The sequence below is a fragment of the Dama dama genome, chromosome 5 (assembly GCF_033118175.1).
Source record: "Dama dama isolate Ldn47 chromosome 5, ASM3311817v1, whole genome shotgun sequence".
NCBI classification, from domain to species: Eukaryota; Metazoa; Chordata; class Mammalia; order Artiodactyla; family Cervidae; genus Dama; species Dama dama.
Window position 1 is genome coordinate 92708121 of NC_083685.1, and position 15512 is coordinate 92723632.

The following is a 15512-nucleotide window of genomic DNA, read 5'->3' on the forward strand; positions in this document are numbered from 1 at the left end:
TATTAGAGAGACAAGGGATAAGATACAAGGGTGAGAAAAGGCAGCAGCTTGACGGGTTGATAATGAAGATGAAGGCTGATGGGGAAAGGTGAGGAGAGAGAAAAATGACACTGCACATCTGTCTTTGCAAACAGATCCAGGTCCTATAGGCTCAAGCACTCAGGGTTCTGTTTATTCCCAGCAATCTTCCAATTCAATTCCTGATATCTGAGCAGGTCAACTATGACAAGCAAAAATTTTCAGTCTTTGTAGAGGAATATCTGAACATCAAATGAGAATTTCCTTGGTGGTAAAAACAGTCTGGAAGAGTTCTTCTTATATCCCCAATTCTCGTTTGCAAGACTACCTCGCTTGTTCTCATCTTTTAAAAATTCTTACAGTATTACAAGAAGTTAGGCTCTATATAAACTCCATAACATGTGACTATTCCTTAATGAATTTTCCTCCTTTCTGACCTGTCAGCTACCTTTGACTCTCCATCATCCGCTCTCTCACACACACACACAACACGTTACTGGAATTAATGCCCCTGCACTGCTAGCCCCTTGCTATGTTACAGTAAACTTTATTAACTGCAACACTCTTCCCTCTCATTTTTATTATATACTCATGTTATACTCAAGTGCTATTCAGATAGCTGGACTCAGAATAAGTTCCTGACCTTAAGAAAGAAAAAAACAAACACTTAAAGGAGTATGTATGCTTGTGTCAAAAAGTTAAATTGCCACTCATGGGACTTCCCTGGTGGTGGTCCAGTGGTTAACACTCTGCTTCCGCTGCAGGGGCATGGGTTTGATCCCTGGTTGGGGAACTAAGATTCCACATCTAGGAAAAAAAATAAATAAACAACCTTGCCACACATGTTAGATTCTCCTCCAGATAGGGAGTAAGTGGCCAGTTTCTTTTAAGAAGCTGGTCTGATGCCATCCCAGCTATCTGAATCCATCATTTTACTGATACTAAAAACACAACCAAGGGACATGAGGGAACATTCTGGAATGCTGAAAACATTCTATACTTTCATCTGGGTGGTTGTCACATAGGTATATACACATGTAAATTCACTGATCTACATACTTAGATACTTAGGATTGGTACATTCTACCAAATGATTTCATATCTAAATAAAAAGGTGAGTGCTCGCTTCGGCAGCACATATACTAAAATTGGAACGATACAGAGAAGATTAGCATGGCCCCTGCGCAAGGATGACACGCAAATTCGTGAAGTGTTCCATAAAAAAAAAAAAAAAAAAAAGGTGAAAAGAATGTTATGTTTCTCCAGCTTTTCTTTGTTGCTCAGTTGTGTCTGATTCTTTGCAACCCCATTGACAGCAGCATACCAGGCTTCCCTGTCCTTCACTATCTCCCAGAGCTTTTGTAGGTGTTTCGTAAAAGATGGGTCTTCAGGATACAAACTTAAGTCCACCATTCTACTTGACACCAAAACCCAGGTTTAAACACCTTTCTTTGAATTTAAGACTATCATTCTAAGAATAAGATTGTTGTTATTCTTAAGCATTCAAAGTGCTGTCTCAAATCATGCCCCAAAGAGCTCTTAGTGACGGGTAGTTAAAATGTGGACCATCCACCCCCTCCAAGTCATCAGTACCACAAAACCACACTAGCGTCTCCCCAAGAGAGCAAAGCCTTCTGCTCTGCCTTCCTGCAGAGTTCTCAGTGAGAATGAGTCAGGGCTCCCGTACAGCAAGATGCTGGGAGGGAGAAGAATGAAGCGCAAGGCCGATCTTTGGACAGTATCAGAGTCATCCTCTAATATACACTCACTTGGTTCTACCCTACAGAGAAAGATTCAGGAAAAGCAACCAACTTCTGGAATCCAGAATCGTTTTTTTTACGGTTGATTAGGTTCTTGGCAGAAAAGTCCAAACATCATGGGGTGAAAGAAAGGTTGTGTCATGACTCTGAAATGATTCTGATTTTTAAATGGGTAAAAGAGGAAAGCCGAAAGCATTTAATAGGCTAATTAACCTGCCCAAAGTGGCCTTGAAGTACAAATACTTCGAGGTAGACCTTAGTAAAATTAAATTCCTATGCATAATACCCTATGGGTTCTTTCTCCTGAAATAGTCAAAGCACATAGCGAGTCCTGGGGTCAAGAACAGACAAGTCCCAAAGGCAAAAACATGACTTATCTTTGAGAAAACATAAGGCCCTCGAGCTCCAACTGCTTGGAAGACAGCATGGCTATGAAGCCTGAGACAGAGCGCAGAAGGGGATGGGGCAGCTAGGAATACGACACTCCACTAGGTGCAGTTCTTTCTCCAAGTCAGAAATGACACCATAATTTGTGCACCTCTCCCTGTTAGGCAACAACACTCTAAAGGAGAATTCCCTAAGGCAAGACCAGGGAGGGTAAGGGGGATGCACATAGGTTTGGAGCTTGGTGTACTAATTCAAAGACAAAGAAAGCAAAACTGAGTACCTGCCCTAGAAATGCTATAATTTTATTTTTTTTTTAGAAATGCTACAATTTTAATACACAAAGGAATGTACTTGCAGTAGTAACTGTAGCTCTCACATTACTGATTTCAAAATTCATGTTACAGATGAAAGAAAAAGTCCTCACCTGCACACTAATGAAAACCAAAGAACTTCTAAAGGACCTGAAGCACAAGGCAGTTAACCTTTCTTTTCATGAGGCAGACTTCACTAACACCTTGTGAAGGAGAGACTGATGATTCTTTTACCACCAAGGTACCATTTCAGTGTTGAGTTAGTTCCTAGTCTCTCAACCCTATACCACACCCTCAGGAGTAAGTCTGCAAGTAAACCATGGTGTCATCTGTAAAGAGGATCTAATGTAGTTACTTTATCTTCCTCACTCCCAGGGAACTTAATGAACACTCACCTTCACCAGTGAGTTCCAGGGATAATTAGAAAAAAAAATGAAGTCCAAATGGCATTAATTTTTGGTGTTCCCTAAATAGGAGACACCAGAAATTGTATGACCACCCCTGCTGGCGCAACCCCAGGTGACTGCTTTTCTAGTTTCTATCCCTGCTATCTAACAGGAAAGGCATCAATAGTTGCCAATGTTCCTTTGATCCAGATTTGCTGCATTATTCCTGTGAGCTCAGGGCAGGAAACACATATAACTAACTTTATGTAATAAAGCCAGGGAAACCAAATACAGAGACAGACTACAAGTAGCTTGTTTTCAAATACTTTCAAACACACCAAAAACACATTTCAAGATTTGACTGAAGGAGGGAAAAAGGTATGAAAACTACAGCAATCTAAGACAGGGGTCAGCAAACTATGTGGCCCGTGAGCCACATCCAGCTTGTTGCCTGTTTTTGTAAACAGTTTTACTGTAACACGGCAAGCTCATTTGCTGTTTTGTCTACGGCTGCTTTCTAGCTACAGTGGCAAAGTGACAGAGGCTGCATGGCCTGGGAAGTCCTTTACAGAAAAAGTCTGCAGATCCCTGATCTAAGGAATAGGAAATATTTAGGGCCCATCTAAAATCTTTAAAATCAGTGAAGACAAGTGAGGCCAGTTCAGTCTTCATGATTCACTTGCCTCAGAGACAGACTGAAACGCACATGGCTCACATTGGTGGATCATTGCAGGCCTTTGAGATTTAACTCATAGGTATGCTTCCAGATGTAAAGCAAAAGCACCACACGGAAGATAGTTGTTACCCTGATTGTAGTCCAAGTCCAAATAGATTTTTCTGTAGCTCAACAACTGATAATAACTGAAACTAACTTGCCCATCCTTTTGATGAGAGGTACATAGAACAGGTAGCTCAAACATAAGGAATTTTTTAAGAACTAGTACAGTCAACATCTGAGGTTCCCAAACTGAAGAGTCAGAGGCACTGCGGCAAATTCTGAGGGGTCCCACCAAGTATTTTGTATCTTTGAGGGAAATTGCAATACCTGACGTCTATTATGCCATGTGAACTACTAACTCAAGGCAGTTAACAATTTTGACATCAGATTACACTACATCCCTCTCAAAGATGTCATGTCTTTGCAAAGCTGGGCTTTGACAGTTGCTATGATAAAAATCAAGTACCTTATGAAAATATAAGTGTAGAACAAGAAGTGAAGGTGGCAATGTTCCATATGATCCCAAGGTTTGACAAACTTTGCTATTTAATGGGGGGTTAAGTACCTAAAACTTTTTTATTAAAATGAAAATATTATTTTCTTTCAATTATGTTTATTATTTTTTCAAATGGGTATGAACTTATTATATATACAGCCAAGGCTTGTCATGCAGTTCTTACACCTCCTAAATATCATTTTTTCTCTCTGGAACAAAGGGGAAATTAAGATCTTCACTCCACTTTTCCATATATTGGTCAAAAGGCCTAAATAACTTAAGGTTTCAGAGCTCTACATGGGGAGATGTAGAGTTAATATAGTCACTGCTGCATATAATCAGGGACCCGTGGAACTTTACATCTTCCCTATCTGTGACCAGAAGAACAGGTTCATACCTAAGTCCACCTGAAAGGCTCCTTGGTTACTCAGAAGTCTTATCTATCAAAGGCAAGAGGCCAGGCTGAATCAGAAAATGGAAGTTACATGAATAGTACATTCCAAGATAATGTGATTGTTCTGGACAGTCTACAGAAGCATGAAACAAACTTTAACACCTGCAATTTACAAGATAAGATTCATCACTATTCCGGCTCCCAAGAAGCCAAGACTCATGAAACCAAAACCAATCAAATCGAAATCTCAGATTAAATCTAAGACCAAAAAATTAAAAGGTGCCTCTGCACTGTTCTAGTGTTACTTCCAGTGTTTCAGTGTTTCTCCTTCAAAATACTCAGCCTATCTACATTTGTTTAAAATCTGTCTTTATTAGAAGCTCCAGGATGGAACAGATGATGTCTTCCTGGTTCAGTTACATTCTCCCAGAGTTACAGTGAGCAGAGGAATACCCCTACTTTGGTTGTTTGCTAGAATTAATCCCTTCTTTCCAACAACCTTCATTCCTACTAGAGAAATCTGATGGGTGGGAAAAGAGGAAGTAGTCATTGTCTTATATTCTATGGAGGACTCTGGTCACAGCAAATGTATCATGCAGGAAACATCTATCTGTAAGGGGAAGACAGGTGGATCCTGAACATATTAAGTAAAGAAACCCTTCCTTCAAAAAAAAACAAAAAAAAAAACCTTAGAGACACACTGAAATATAACATAGTTAAAAACAAAGTTGTTTTGATTGAAGTAAGAGAGGTAACTCAGAGCGTTGCATCCTCAGCTACCTTCTGGGAAATACCAGGAGTCTGAACCCTATTATACCTGGGGTTCTGCCCACTTCTAAATGCAATGATTTTAACATCAATTTCAAGTTAACTGTAAAACTCCACTAAAATGTGCCTAGCTTGTCTACAGGTCTAAATTTATAATGGGCCAACTACAGCAATGAATTTTTTTCTCATCAGAATGCTAAGGTCAGAAAGTCAGAGCTTCCTAATCTTATCTCCTGGCTTCATCTCAACAGGGACTAGGCATCAGCTCCTATGAAGAAGAAGAGATGGGAAAGGAAAACTGCCTTCTTGCAGAGACAGTACAAATGAGGACATGCTGTCAGTTAAACCACACAAAACTGACAGGGAGGGGAGCATCACTATTACAAAACAAAAAGTACCACAGATGGAATCTGGGTATGGCCGAAAAGGCACCACTGTAGATCTGGATTCCTCATATCTCCAACTAGTTTAATCAACCCATTCAGTCCATCTCTACTTTTTTTCAATAAATGAATAAGGTCTTTTCTAGCTTTAGATTTCTGTGATGCTAAACTAACATGATGTTTTCTTAAGTACATAAGGTGTTTTTTTTTTCATAAGCTGTTTTTAAAGCTATTATTTGGGGTATTTGTTCTAACGTGAAAGAGGTTATCTTCATCAGTTAACACATGTGGCTCAAAACTAATACCCAGCCAAAGAAGGAAACTTACTGGCCTCACAACCACTCTTCCACTTTAGTCTTTACTTCACAAGGTTTGGGTTTCACAGTAGGAGAGCAGCTCAACCATTCTGGAGCTCTAAAGACTCTAATTAAGGCAAGCACTGTTGGGGCAAACAATTCTGGGAATTCCCTGATGGTCCAGTGGTTAGGACTCGGCATTTTCACTGCCGTGGGCCCAGGTTCAATCCCTGGTTAGGGAACTAAGATCCTGAGAACTGCTCAGTGAGACCAAAAATAAAACGAAACAAACCAATTCTCTTTGAGAAAGGAATTGCAAATGGAAGCAAAATTAATATGGTGACTACTCTCTCCTGGGTGTTAGCTAGCTATTTCCACAGTAAACGGATGCTATTCCCGTGCTCCCGCCCAGCGCTAACTCACAGGGTCTGCAATAGATGTCGAGTCACAGCTGCCATGCGCCCAGCGCCATCTTGGCTGCTGCCATCGACGAACTTAAGTGAAAACATGAGGCTAGAAACTTGTTTTCCTTATCCTCCAAATTCTAAGTGAGAAAAAGCAGTGTGACCTAGACAACATATAATCCCTTTCTCATCAAAACCAGGGCACAATACTTTTTGGTCACAACATGATCTCAAAATATACACATTTTAAAAGCACACATTTTTTCCAGTCAAACCTGTAGACCTAACCCTCCTTCACATCACTCTTCAGAATGCAAATGAAAAACTTTAAACCCAGTAATACCAGACTTTCATATAAATTTCAGCTCACTGTACAGCCTAATACTTAGGCAACTCCCACTCCTCAGTGTATAAGCCTGATCCAAAGGATTTTAGAGATTTCCACTTAGAAAAATATATTAATACTTTAGCCCCTTCTCTGCTAACCTGCACCTCCACCTGAGTTAACTTCAGCCTATGCTCATGAAATTTAGCTACTTGCTTAATTAAAGCTGTCATATCTGAAAGGCTCTGAAAGACAGGAAAGCATGCCACTTCTACACTAGCTTTTATGCTGAACCACTACCTCTGCATAACTCAGAAAGGGAGGGAGGGAGAGAGGAAGAGAAGAGGTAAGAGACAAAGCTGTGAGTGCTAAAGACAAGAATGCAATGCAATGGTTGGCCAGAGGAGATGGGCTACCAAGAATAACTATTCACCAGTAAAAGGTAAAAATTTATTCCTCAGGAGGAACTGGTTTCTTGAGTATAAAATGCATCAAACAACAAAGACCAAGTAAACCTGCTGCTTCTGGAATCAATACTTTTGGGTATCTATCTCATTATACCTATACAATTAATCAATGGTAAGAAACCCAAGCCCCCTAAAGTAAAAACACATTTCTGTAAGAAAATTCATTCAAGTATTTTGATAGAGACCACTTATACTCAAATTTGTGGAGCCCACTTATTTTAGATAATGATAAACAGAAAGAAACAGATTAGAATGTAGATGAAAAAAAATATTTTAGGTTAATTCCTGTGAATTCAGGTGGTGTTATTAAAGAAGTCAAAGTATGGTTTAGTAAATCAATCAGAACATTCAGTTATACAGTTTTAAGCTTACTCATTCCAAAATAGGTTTTCTACAAAAAAGAGAAAACCTAACATTAAGTGCCAAAATCAGTACTTAATGGTAAAAGTACCATTCAACATCTATAACAATGTTACAATGCTGCTGCTTGTATTCAGCATTCCTACAAAGCTCTAAGAGGTCTGAAAGGGAGACCCTGTAGCAGATCTCTTCTTTCTACATTTTGCACATTATGTACCTCCAAAGCCAAGGCTGTCTTGTCGTAGGCATTAGGGACTCGCTTCTGGATTACCCTGGCATAAATGGGCCCATTCTGGAGGTTAGGGAGCGGAGTGTTGACGCTGGGTTGGGCATAGGGCCCAGGCTCCGGCCCACCCAGTGGCTGTGGGTGGGAACCCTCCTGGTTACCTCCAATCAGAGCCGATACTGAGGCGGAGGCAGGTCTATACTTCTCCACGTAAGGGACTGGAATCATCCCTCTCTTGCCTTCGCTGTCCTCCGCATTCCACCACTGCTCTTCAGGCTTATCCCGGATTCTCAGGATGTCTCCTTTCTTAAAGGGAAGATCTTCTTCATCATTCCCATTAAAGTCAAAGAGGGCTCGTACATACTCTGCCTCTTCCTGCCTGAGAATCACTCCACTACCCTGCCTGGATCTGGAAACTGGTTCTATCAACGTTGTAGTGTCCAAATAGTGTATTTTGTAGAATTCCAGTAAAGCAGGCAATGAATCAAATTCTTGATCTCCTATTCGGAGTCTGGAGGGACTCACCCCTGGAAAAAAAACAGAGCAGGGTATTATTGAAAGATATACTGGAGACGAAATGCAGATTTTAAGCATCTCCCTGCACATATTTAGTCAATATTTACCCAGAAAGAGAAGGGAAAAAAAAATAATCTAAATAACCCCTTCTCCTAACAGTAAACTAAAATCATAGTTTGTAGCTCAAATGTTCCCTGGGAAGAAAGTGAGCTATCACCACCTGCAGCAGAGAAGACAGAGGCTGTGATAGAGCAACCATGCCTGTCAGGACAAGCTCACATATTGGACCAAAGACAGAGCACCATGGAGACTTCTTGGTCATTCTCCCAAAACATTCTGTGGCTACTCCATTTACAGAGTACAAGGGTTCAAGGTTGTGTTAGTCCTCTTCTTTTCAACCTCAGGAAATGCAGCAAGCTCTCCGTTTTCATTGGTGCCAGCAGCTATCCCAACAAGAGGTGGGATATTTTATTCTCAATTTTTCACTACTGCAAACAATGCTCTTACGAGTGCTTTTATTAATGAACACTTTTTTATTACCTCCTTAGGATAAACTCCTTAAAATGCAACTGCTGGGTCAAACGTTTGGAACACTAAGGTTTATGTTGCCTGTCATCCAAAAAGTTTTATGATTTTACACTCGAACCAGTGGATTATGAGTTTCCATCTCCCCCATATCCTTGCCAAAACAGCAAGGATGTCTCTTCTTAAATATCATCTTTGACTGATTGATGTTTTTCACGTTTATTGAATATTTGTACTTCTTTTGTGAAAATTAGTTTTTCGAGTTCTTTGTTAAAGAGAGGGCCTGAACTACCCTCACCACTCCTATTAAAACCAGTCAATCAAAACAAAAACCTAGACAATCCATCTAAAAACCCTTTGCTGTTAATGCTATGAAACAGGAACACTGCGGTAGCCCAGCTGTCTAAATTGCTTCGCCACTCTAAAAAAATGAGACCAAATTATTTTGTTCCAAGTTAGAAAACACTCTGTCCAGACAGACCAGAAAAACTACATTTAAAATTCTCTACTGGGGAGAGGGGAAGTGATAAACTTTGGAGGGTAACCAAAAATCCCCAATACAGAATGTATATTGATGAGTGACTTCTCTTTCCACCCAGATGAAAGAAAGGCCGAGACACATTTAGTGGACAGATGCACATTTCTTACATTGCAAAGTCCATCTGTGGAATTCATGGCTATAAACTAAAACAAGTTAATAGCCCACAGTCAGTAATGTTGGCTGTCTCTCTGACTCAAGATGTTGAAATACATGCTTATACCCAGGATTGTCCATCTAAGGCAAATACTCCTCAGACACCAGCAGAATGCACCCCCAATAGTTCCAAGTGCAGAACTGGTGACTGGAGAGATGATTTTGGTTATGACCACACCAGAGCACAGTGGTGCTATATTCTGGAGTTTCTCTTCTCTAAAGCTGATGGGTAGTTATTCCTATTTCAGCCTGGTAAATAAGGAAGACACATGGCTACCTCATCTATCACCTCTAGGCTACAGTGATCCTTCAGGCCTGTGGAACTGTGTGAAAGACAGAGTCAGTGTGAGCTCCAAGAAGACCTACTTTGTACTGCCTGGTCAAGAAAGCCTAAAAGGCAGAGTGGTACGGAGAACCTTCACACCTGCAGAGAACCTGGCTTAGAAAATGGTCCTGGTGACACCTGGGAAGAAAAGTTCCTTTCCTAGAATTTACCCAATGATACGCCAAGGTACAACTGCCAATATGGCTTTCACTAGTCACCCTTTAGTGTTAGGTATTATTCTTTTTTTTTTTTTTTTTTTAGGTATTATTCTTAATGAACATAACTCTCAAGTGAGGAAAAGTTACATGAAAATCTGTCTCCAGGTTTGAGAAACTCACAGCATAGGTGGGCATACAAAGGCAAACACAGTGTGGCTGGTGAGCAAGAAGCATGTTTCAGGAAGACATTCTTTTTCTCCCCTGGCATTCACTTCCAATTGGGGATGTACTCTTACAAAAATCAGTGGCAACAAACTAGGTTCTAAGATAGAACAAAATTACGAAAAAAGAATAGCTCTTTCCATTCCTGAATGACTCTTTCTTTCCTTCTTTCGTTTTGCCACATTGGGAAGCTTGCAAGATCTCAGTTCTCTGACGAGGAAGTGAACCAAGATCCCAGCAGCGAAAGCCTGGAGTCTTAACCACTGAACCACCAGAGAACTCCCTCTTTTCCTATTCTAATGACGTTATAATTATCCCATAGAGGAATACCTGTTTTTGTGTACTGCTGCAGCAGTTACATGTTTTATATATATATGGGGCAATCAAGCTTCAGGAAAGGAGAGGGAATAAAACATACATACTTAAGTTCCAGATAAGCCCAAACCTCACCACAGCTATGTGCTCCGGCTCCTTTTCCCTAGTTCATCTCTTTCCAACCACAAACAGCTAAAGGCAGGAAATAGAAGGGCGGGAAAGGAAGGAGACACAGTCAGTCAGTCTAGAGAACAGAACCAACGGCAGAGTTCTCATAGTTGGGACTTGGAAAACCTCACTGACTTGTTCTCCATCAAACCTGTGCTGGTTTCTAAATGTGCAGTTATGAACATAGTCAGAAATCAAAGTCAATGCAGTCAGAGCTATCTTTTAACCAAAAGAGTTGTACATGCTCAACTCTTCACTTCCAAGCATGTCAGCCCTCAGGTTACAACAGTTTTTACAATACCATTCCCTGAGGGTTTTATGAAGAACACTCAAGAGCTCTGTGGGCTAAACAGGCCAAGTCACTTCTGTCAGGGGCATCCCCACAAAGGCTCCATTATCAGTCTCTCAATCTCTCCTTTCCTCTCTCCTAAATTCCCATTCCCTCTCTTCTTTCTCCACTGCCTATGGTATTTATAGAGGTTCCTTGAATGCTCTTACCATCTATCCACTCCAAAGGACTAAAAAGGCCACTGACTTCCCTTTAAGAAAGTATCCTGAAGAAGGATATCAGCATGTGACTTTGCAGATTCAGACTTACAAAGTTTGAAGAATTCAGGCTCTGGTATTTCTAGCTATTTGAATTGTTATTTAACTTTTCACAGGGATCTATATAATAATAATTTCTATCTAATAATAATAAAAGTTCCTAAAAGTAGCTGGTATATTATAGATGCCGAATAAAAGGCAAATCAGCTTAATATACGCCACCCCCAAACCTCTCAACACCTCTGTAAGTTTTCAATTCATCCCTAAACCCAGAGTCTGCTACACTGTTTCCCAAAGAAGATTCCACAGAATCTCAAGATGCTTCTCAAAAAGATCTATGGCCAGAATGGTTTGAAAAACCCACTATTCAATCCCTGCCTGTCTAGAGTCATAATTTCACATGAACATAGGAAAGGCTTAGAGAAGTCCGGCGATAAGTAAACGTACTTCCTTTTACTACGGATTTTTTTTTTTTTTTGGGGGGGGGGGGGCAGGGTCTAAAATCTTTAAGCAACTCACTAAAGAACTCCTCATAGAATCACTGAATATCTTTAACTCTGATATTAAAGAGTAAATCATGAGGACTAGGTCTGAGAACTACAAGGATGAGCCAAACAAATGAAATAGATGCTGGATGTTCAAAAAAGCAGCAGTGGATAAGAGGCGGTCCCCTAGGATCTCCAGAAGTGGCCTGGCCCAGCAGCACCTTGAACAGGCAGCACAATCATCACCCTAGCATCTGTCCCCCACCCCCAAAATGACACAAGTTTTACGTTCCCCTCACCCACTAGAGCCAACAGGTAGGAGGTTCTGGGTTGAGCGGGTAATGGAAGCCATCATCTTATTTCCACACACTGGATCCAAGGCTCCTTCATACTTCTTGATGCACCCCCACCCAGCACTTACTCCTTCAGACATGCTGTGAGCCTCTCAAAGCTGAGAATTGTTTTCCATCTTGCTTCAATTTTTCCCTCTCCACCACATCTGTTAATATACCTAATGTTAGTTCCATTCCTAAGCATTTAGTATACTAAAACTCATTTAACCCTTGAAATAACCCTGTCAGTACTGTTTCCCCTCTTTCACTGATGAGGAAACTGAGGCAAAGAGAAGTTAAAGAACTTGCCTAACGTTATATAAGCAGTAAGCAGAAGGTAAGGAAGGTTCAAATCCAGACTTCAGAACACAAGCTTTTAACTATTCTCCCAACTCATATTTACTGTTTTATTGACTGTTTATTGGACAAGGTCCAGTAAAACCTCATGTTCAAGAGGTAAAAACTAGTGGATCAATCAGTGACTTGCAGAGTCTTCCCAAGAGGTACACCTGACGGAGTATGACCAGTAGGCTTGACCCAACCCTGCCCTACGGCCCTGGGGCACAGTCAGGGGACATCCAGGCAACGGCAGCACTGGCAGCCTGTGGGAGCTAAACACAAGTTAAAAACAAGCTGACTGGAAAAGGTTGAGAATATCTGGTCTATTTTGTTCATACACGTCTAAAATGTATATCTAAGCCATTCCGTACAAATTCATCTTATGCCTTATGTCCACAAAATACATTATATAATCCTAAACAAAAAGCTCATTTCCCGTATTTAATCTACCAAATAAGGTTATTAAAAACCTCTTCATCACTGACTTTAGATAGCAAATGCATACTGCCTGAGCGCTAAAGCCAGTTTCTTTTCATCCTTTCCTTTGGTCTTTATTTAGGCCATGCCACACGGCATGCAGGATCTTAGTTCCCCAACCAGGGATCAAATCCACGCCCCCTACAGTGGAAGCGTGGAGTCTTAACCACTGGACAGCCAGGGAAGTCCCTGCTTTCAGTCTATAAACAGAACCTGGGGCACAGAACAGAGACAAAAGTGTTGAGGCTTCAAAGTGCACTGCTGGGATCTCAAAAGTAAACTGGCTTTGACAGAAAGGAGTGCAATTTAACAGTGTCAGCTCTCAGGTCACTATTCCCAGGTTCAATTCTGGCTCAGTCACTTACAAGCTGTGTGACTTTGGGGCACTTTACTGTATCTCTGACTCTCAGTTTCCTCATCTATAAAATGGAAATAGTTTAATAAGTGGAGATCATAGTACTTTCCTCACTGGATTGTTACAGACAATAAATGAGACAAGGCATATAATGTACTCAGCAAAGTGCCTGGCACAGAATAACCAGTCAATAAATGTCAGCTATTAACACTGTATATGCCTTTCTAAAATTCAAGAAATTCTTCTGTGGTTTCAAAAGAAAAGAGCTTGATGGAGGGAGGGGGAGAACAAAGGTTAAGTAATCTTTATAAAGACAGCAACTAAATCAATTGTCCTATGCAGAAAATAGGGTACATGGCAGAAACAAAAACGACCACAATGCCCATGAACTTTCCACACCCCAGCCACAAACTCTGGCAATCCTCAACTTCTCTCTTGGGCCAAAGATCTGAATTCATATCTGTTATGAAAAGGTGGAGCTCAATATTAAGGTAACAACTGAGATTCAAGTTATTAACACCAAGATGTGGGGAAAGCTCAAACAAAGCTGTGTGTTAGTTGCTCGGTCATGTCCAACTGTTTGTGACCCATGGATTGTAGCCTGCCAGGCTCCTCAGTCCATGGGATTCTCCAGGCAAGAATACAGGACTGGGCTGCCATTTCCTTCTCCCGGGGATCTTCCCCACTCAGGGATTGAACCTGGGTTCTCCTGCATTACAGGCAGATTCTTTACCATCTGAGCCACCAGCGAAGCCCCTGCTGCTATTTCCAAATTCTGCAACCAACAAAACACACAAAAGGTTGAGAACTTGAGTTTCAGTGACTGTTTGCCATCATGTCACTGCACAGTAATGCAAAACCCCAGACATCATGAAGGTGGTAAAAAGTAGAACATATTTGGTTTACAGTAAACACAGAAATATTCCCACCTCATGTTATAATGCTATTAAACCAAGCAGACTGAGAAAGACCTAGAATAATTTGTAAGCTTTATGATCCCTACGCTTTTCTTTTTAATTGGTATGTGTTAACAAGAGACTATCCCAATTCATTTCTGGTCAGAGAGAATAAACCTAAATTAGGACTCTCCTAAAAGATCAAGTCTGCTACAATATTGTAAAGTAATTAGCCTCCAACTAATAAAAATAAATGGGAAAAAAAAAAAAAGAGCAAGTCTGCAAAAGCTGGTTCAGGAGTCTCCTAATTCAGGTGAGAATGGCCTGAATCTAGTCTCACGTGATCAGGATGAAACTGCTTCCACCTGGAACAGCGAGGCAGCACTAAGACTCTCCGTATTGTTACACAGAGAACAGTAACCTCAGAATTACTCTGTATACCACAAATCTCAAGTATCAAGTGCACAAATCCCCTTAACAACTCCAGTGGCCTGGGTGAATGTCAAGTCTCAACTTTTAGCAAGGAAGATCCAATGTAGATCATTTAAAGTCTCAAGAGAATCACTTCAGTGGGATCTGTTTCCAACATCTAGGAAGACTCAGGCCACAGCCCTCAACTTACTGAACAAGGAGAGGCCCTGGAGGACAAGACTGATAATGTTCGAGTCCAGGGAAAAATGAAGTTCCATTCACTTTCAGGGAAGGGACTGTTTCCACTGGCTTATTTCTGAATTACTTCCTGAAATAAAAAAAAAAAAATCTTTCCTCCACTGATTGCTTTGAAAACTATAACCCCCTCATTGTGGAGAACAGTCTCTGGACGCTAAGATCTCTTCGACACAGTCAGCCGGGCATCAGCTTACTCAGGGCTGGTCACAGAAGCTTTTCTTCTATAACCAAGGCACTTAGCTCACCACCTTCATCCTCCGCGGGGGAAGAGGAAGGTAAAAGTATTTTGGAAAAATGCCCAAGAAAGAAAAAAGCTGACCGGTTTCCTGAGGGTGTCTCCATCCCTCTCGGCCAGTATGTGGTGACTTCCTACCAAAGGCCACCAGGGGAGTATAGCCAAACCCGGCTCTCCAACACTGCAGGAAATGTTTCAAGCCTAAAAAGCCACTTGTAGGATTATCGGATTCATTCCCGGCACCGCTGCCAAGTGATGCCCCCGCAGTGCCAACATCCTTCTCAGCTCTTTGTCCCCACGTTGCCCGGCTCTGCTAGGGCCCTAGCCCCACCCTGGGACCGAGGCAGTTCCCCTTCCCCTGGGCTGTCCTCCCAAGTCACACCCAGAGGCCTGGGTCAGCGGCTCCTCCTCCCCCACACACTCGCGCTGGTCCGTGGGAGCGAGCCCCGGCAGAGGCTGCGCCCCGGCCACGCTCACCCCAGCCTTCTGCCCACGTCCCTCGTGGGGGTCAGCTCTCGAGGAGCAGCCAACCAGGCTGGGGAGTTCCGCGGCCCTC

General features: G+C 41.6%; 1 protein-coding gene, 1 long non-coding RNA gene and 2 other non-coding genes across 5 annotated transcripts in view; 2 read left to right on the forward strand and 2 right to left on the reverse strand.

Annotated features, from left to right (window-relative positions):
- CRK (CRK proto-oncogene, adaptor protein) overlaps positions 1 to 15512 on the reverse strand; it is a 30215-nt gene that overhangs the window by 14341 nt on the left and 362 nt on the right. Inside the window, exon 2 of one of the 2 annotated variants that reach the window (XM_061143043.1) lies at positions 7691 to 8226. In XM_061143043.1, the coding sequence (XP_060999026.1) occupies positions 7691 to 8226 (536 nt within the window). The remainder of the gene's footprint in view (positions 1 to 7690; positions 8227 to 15512) is intronic. The other variant, XM_061143044.1, reaches the window with a different exon arrangement.
- LOC133058064 (U6 spliceosomal RNA) lies at positions 1137 to 1243 on the forward strand. The gene has a single exon (XR_009693188.1). It is a non-coding gene; the product is annotated as a U6 spliceosomal RNA (small nuclear RNA).
- On the forward strand, positions 6087 to 6159 carry TRNAE-UUC (transfer RNA glutamic acid (anticodon UUC)). Its single transcript has one exon. It is a non-coding gene; the product is annotated as a tRNA-Glu (tRNA).
- LOC133057026 (uncharacterized) lies at positions 8237 to 15503 on the reverse strand. Its single transcript, XR_009692956.1, has 3 exons — positions 13890 to 15503; positions 12075 to 12152; positions 8237 to 10646 (listed from the first exon to the last, which is right to left on the reverse strand). It is a non-coding gene; the product is annotated as an uncharacterized LOC133057026 (long non-coding RNA).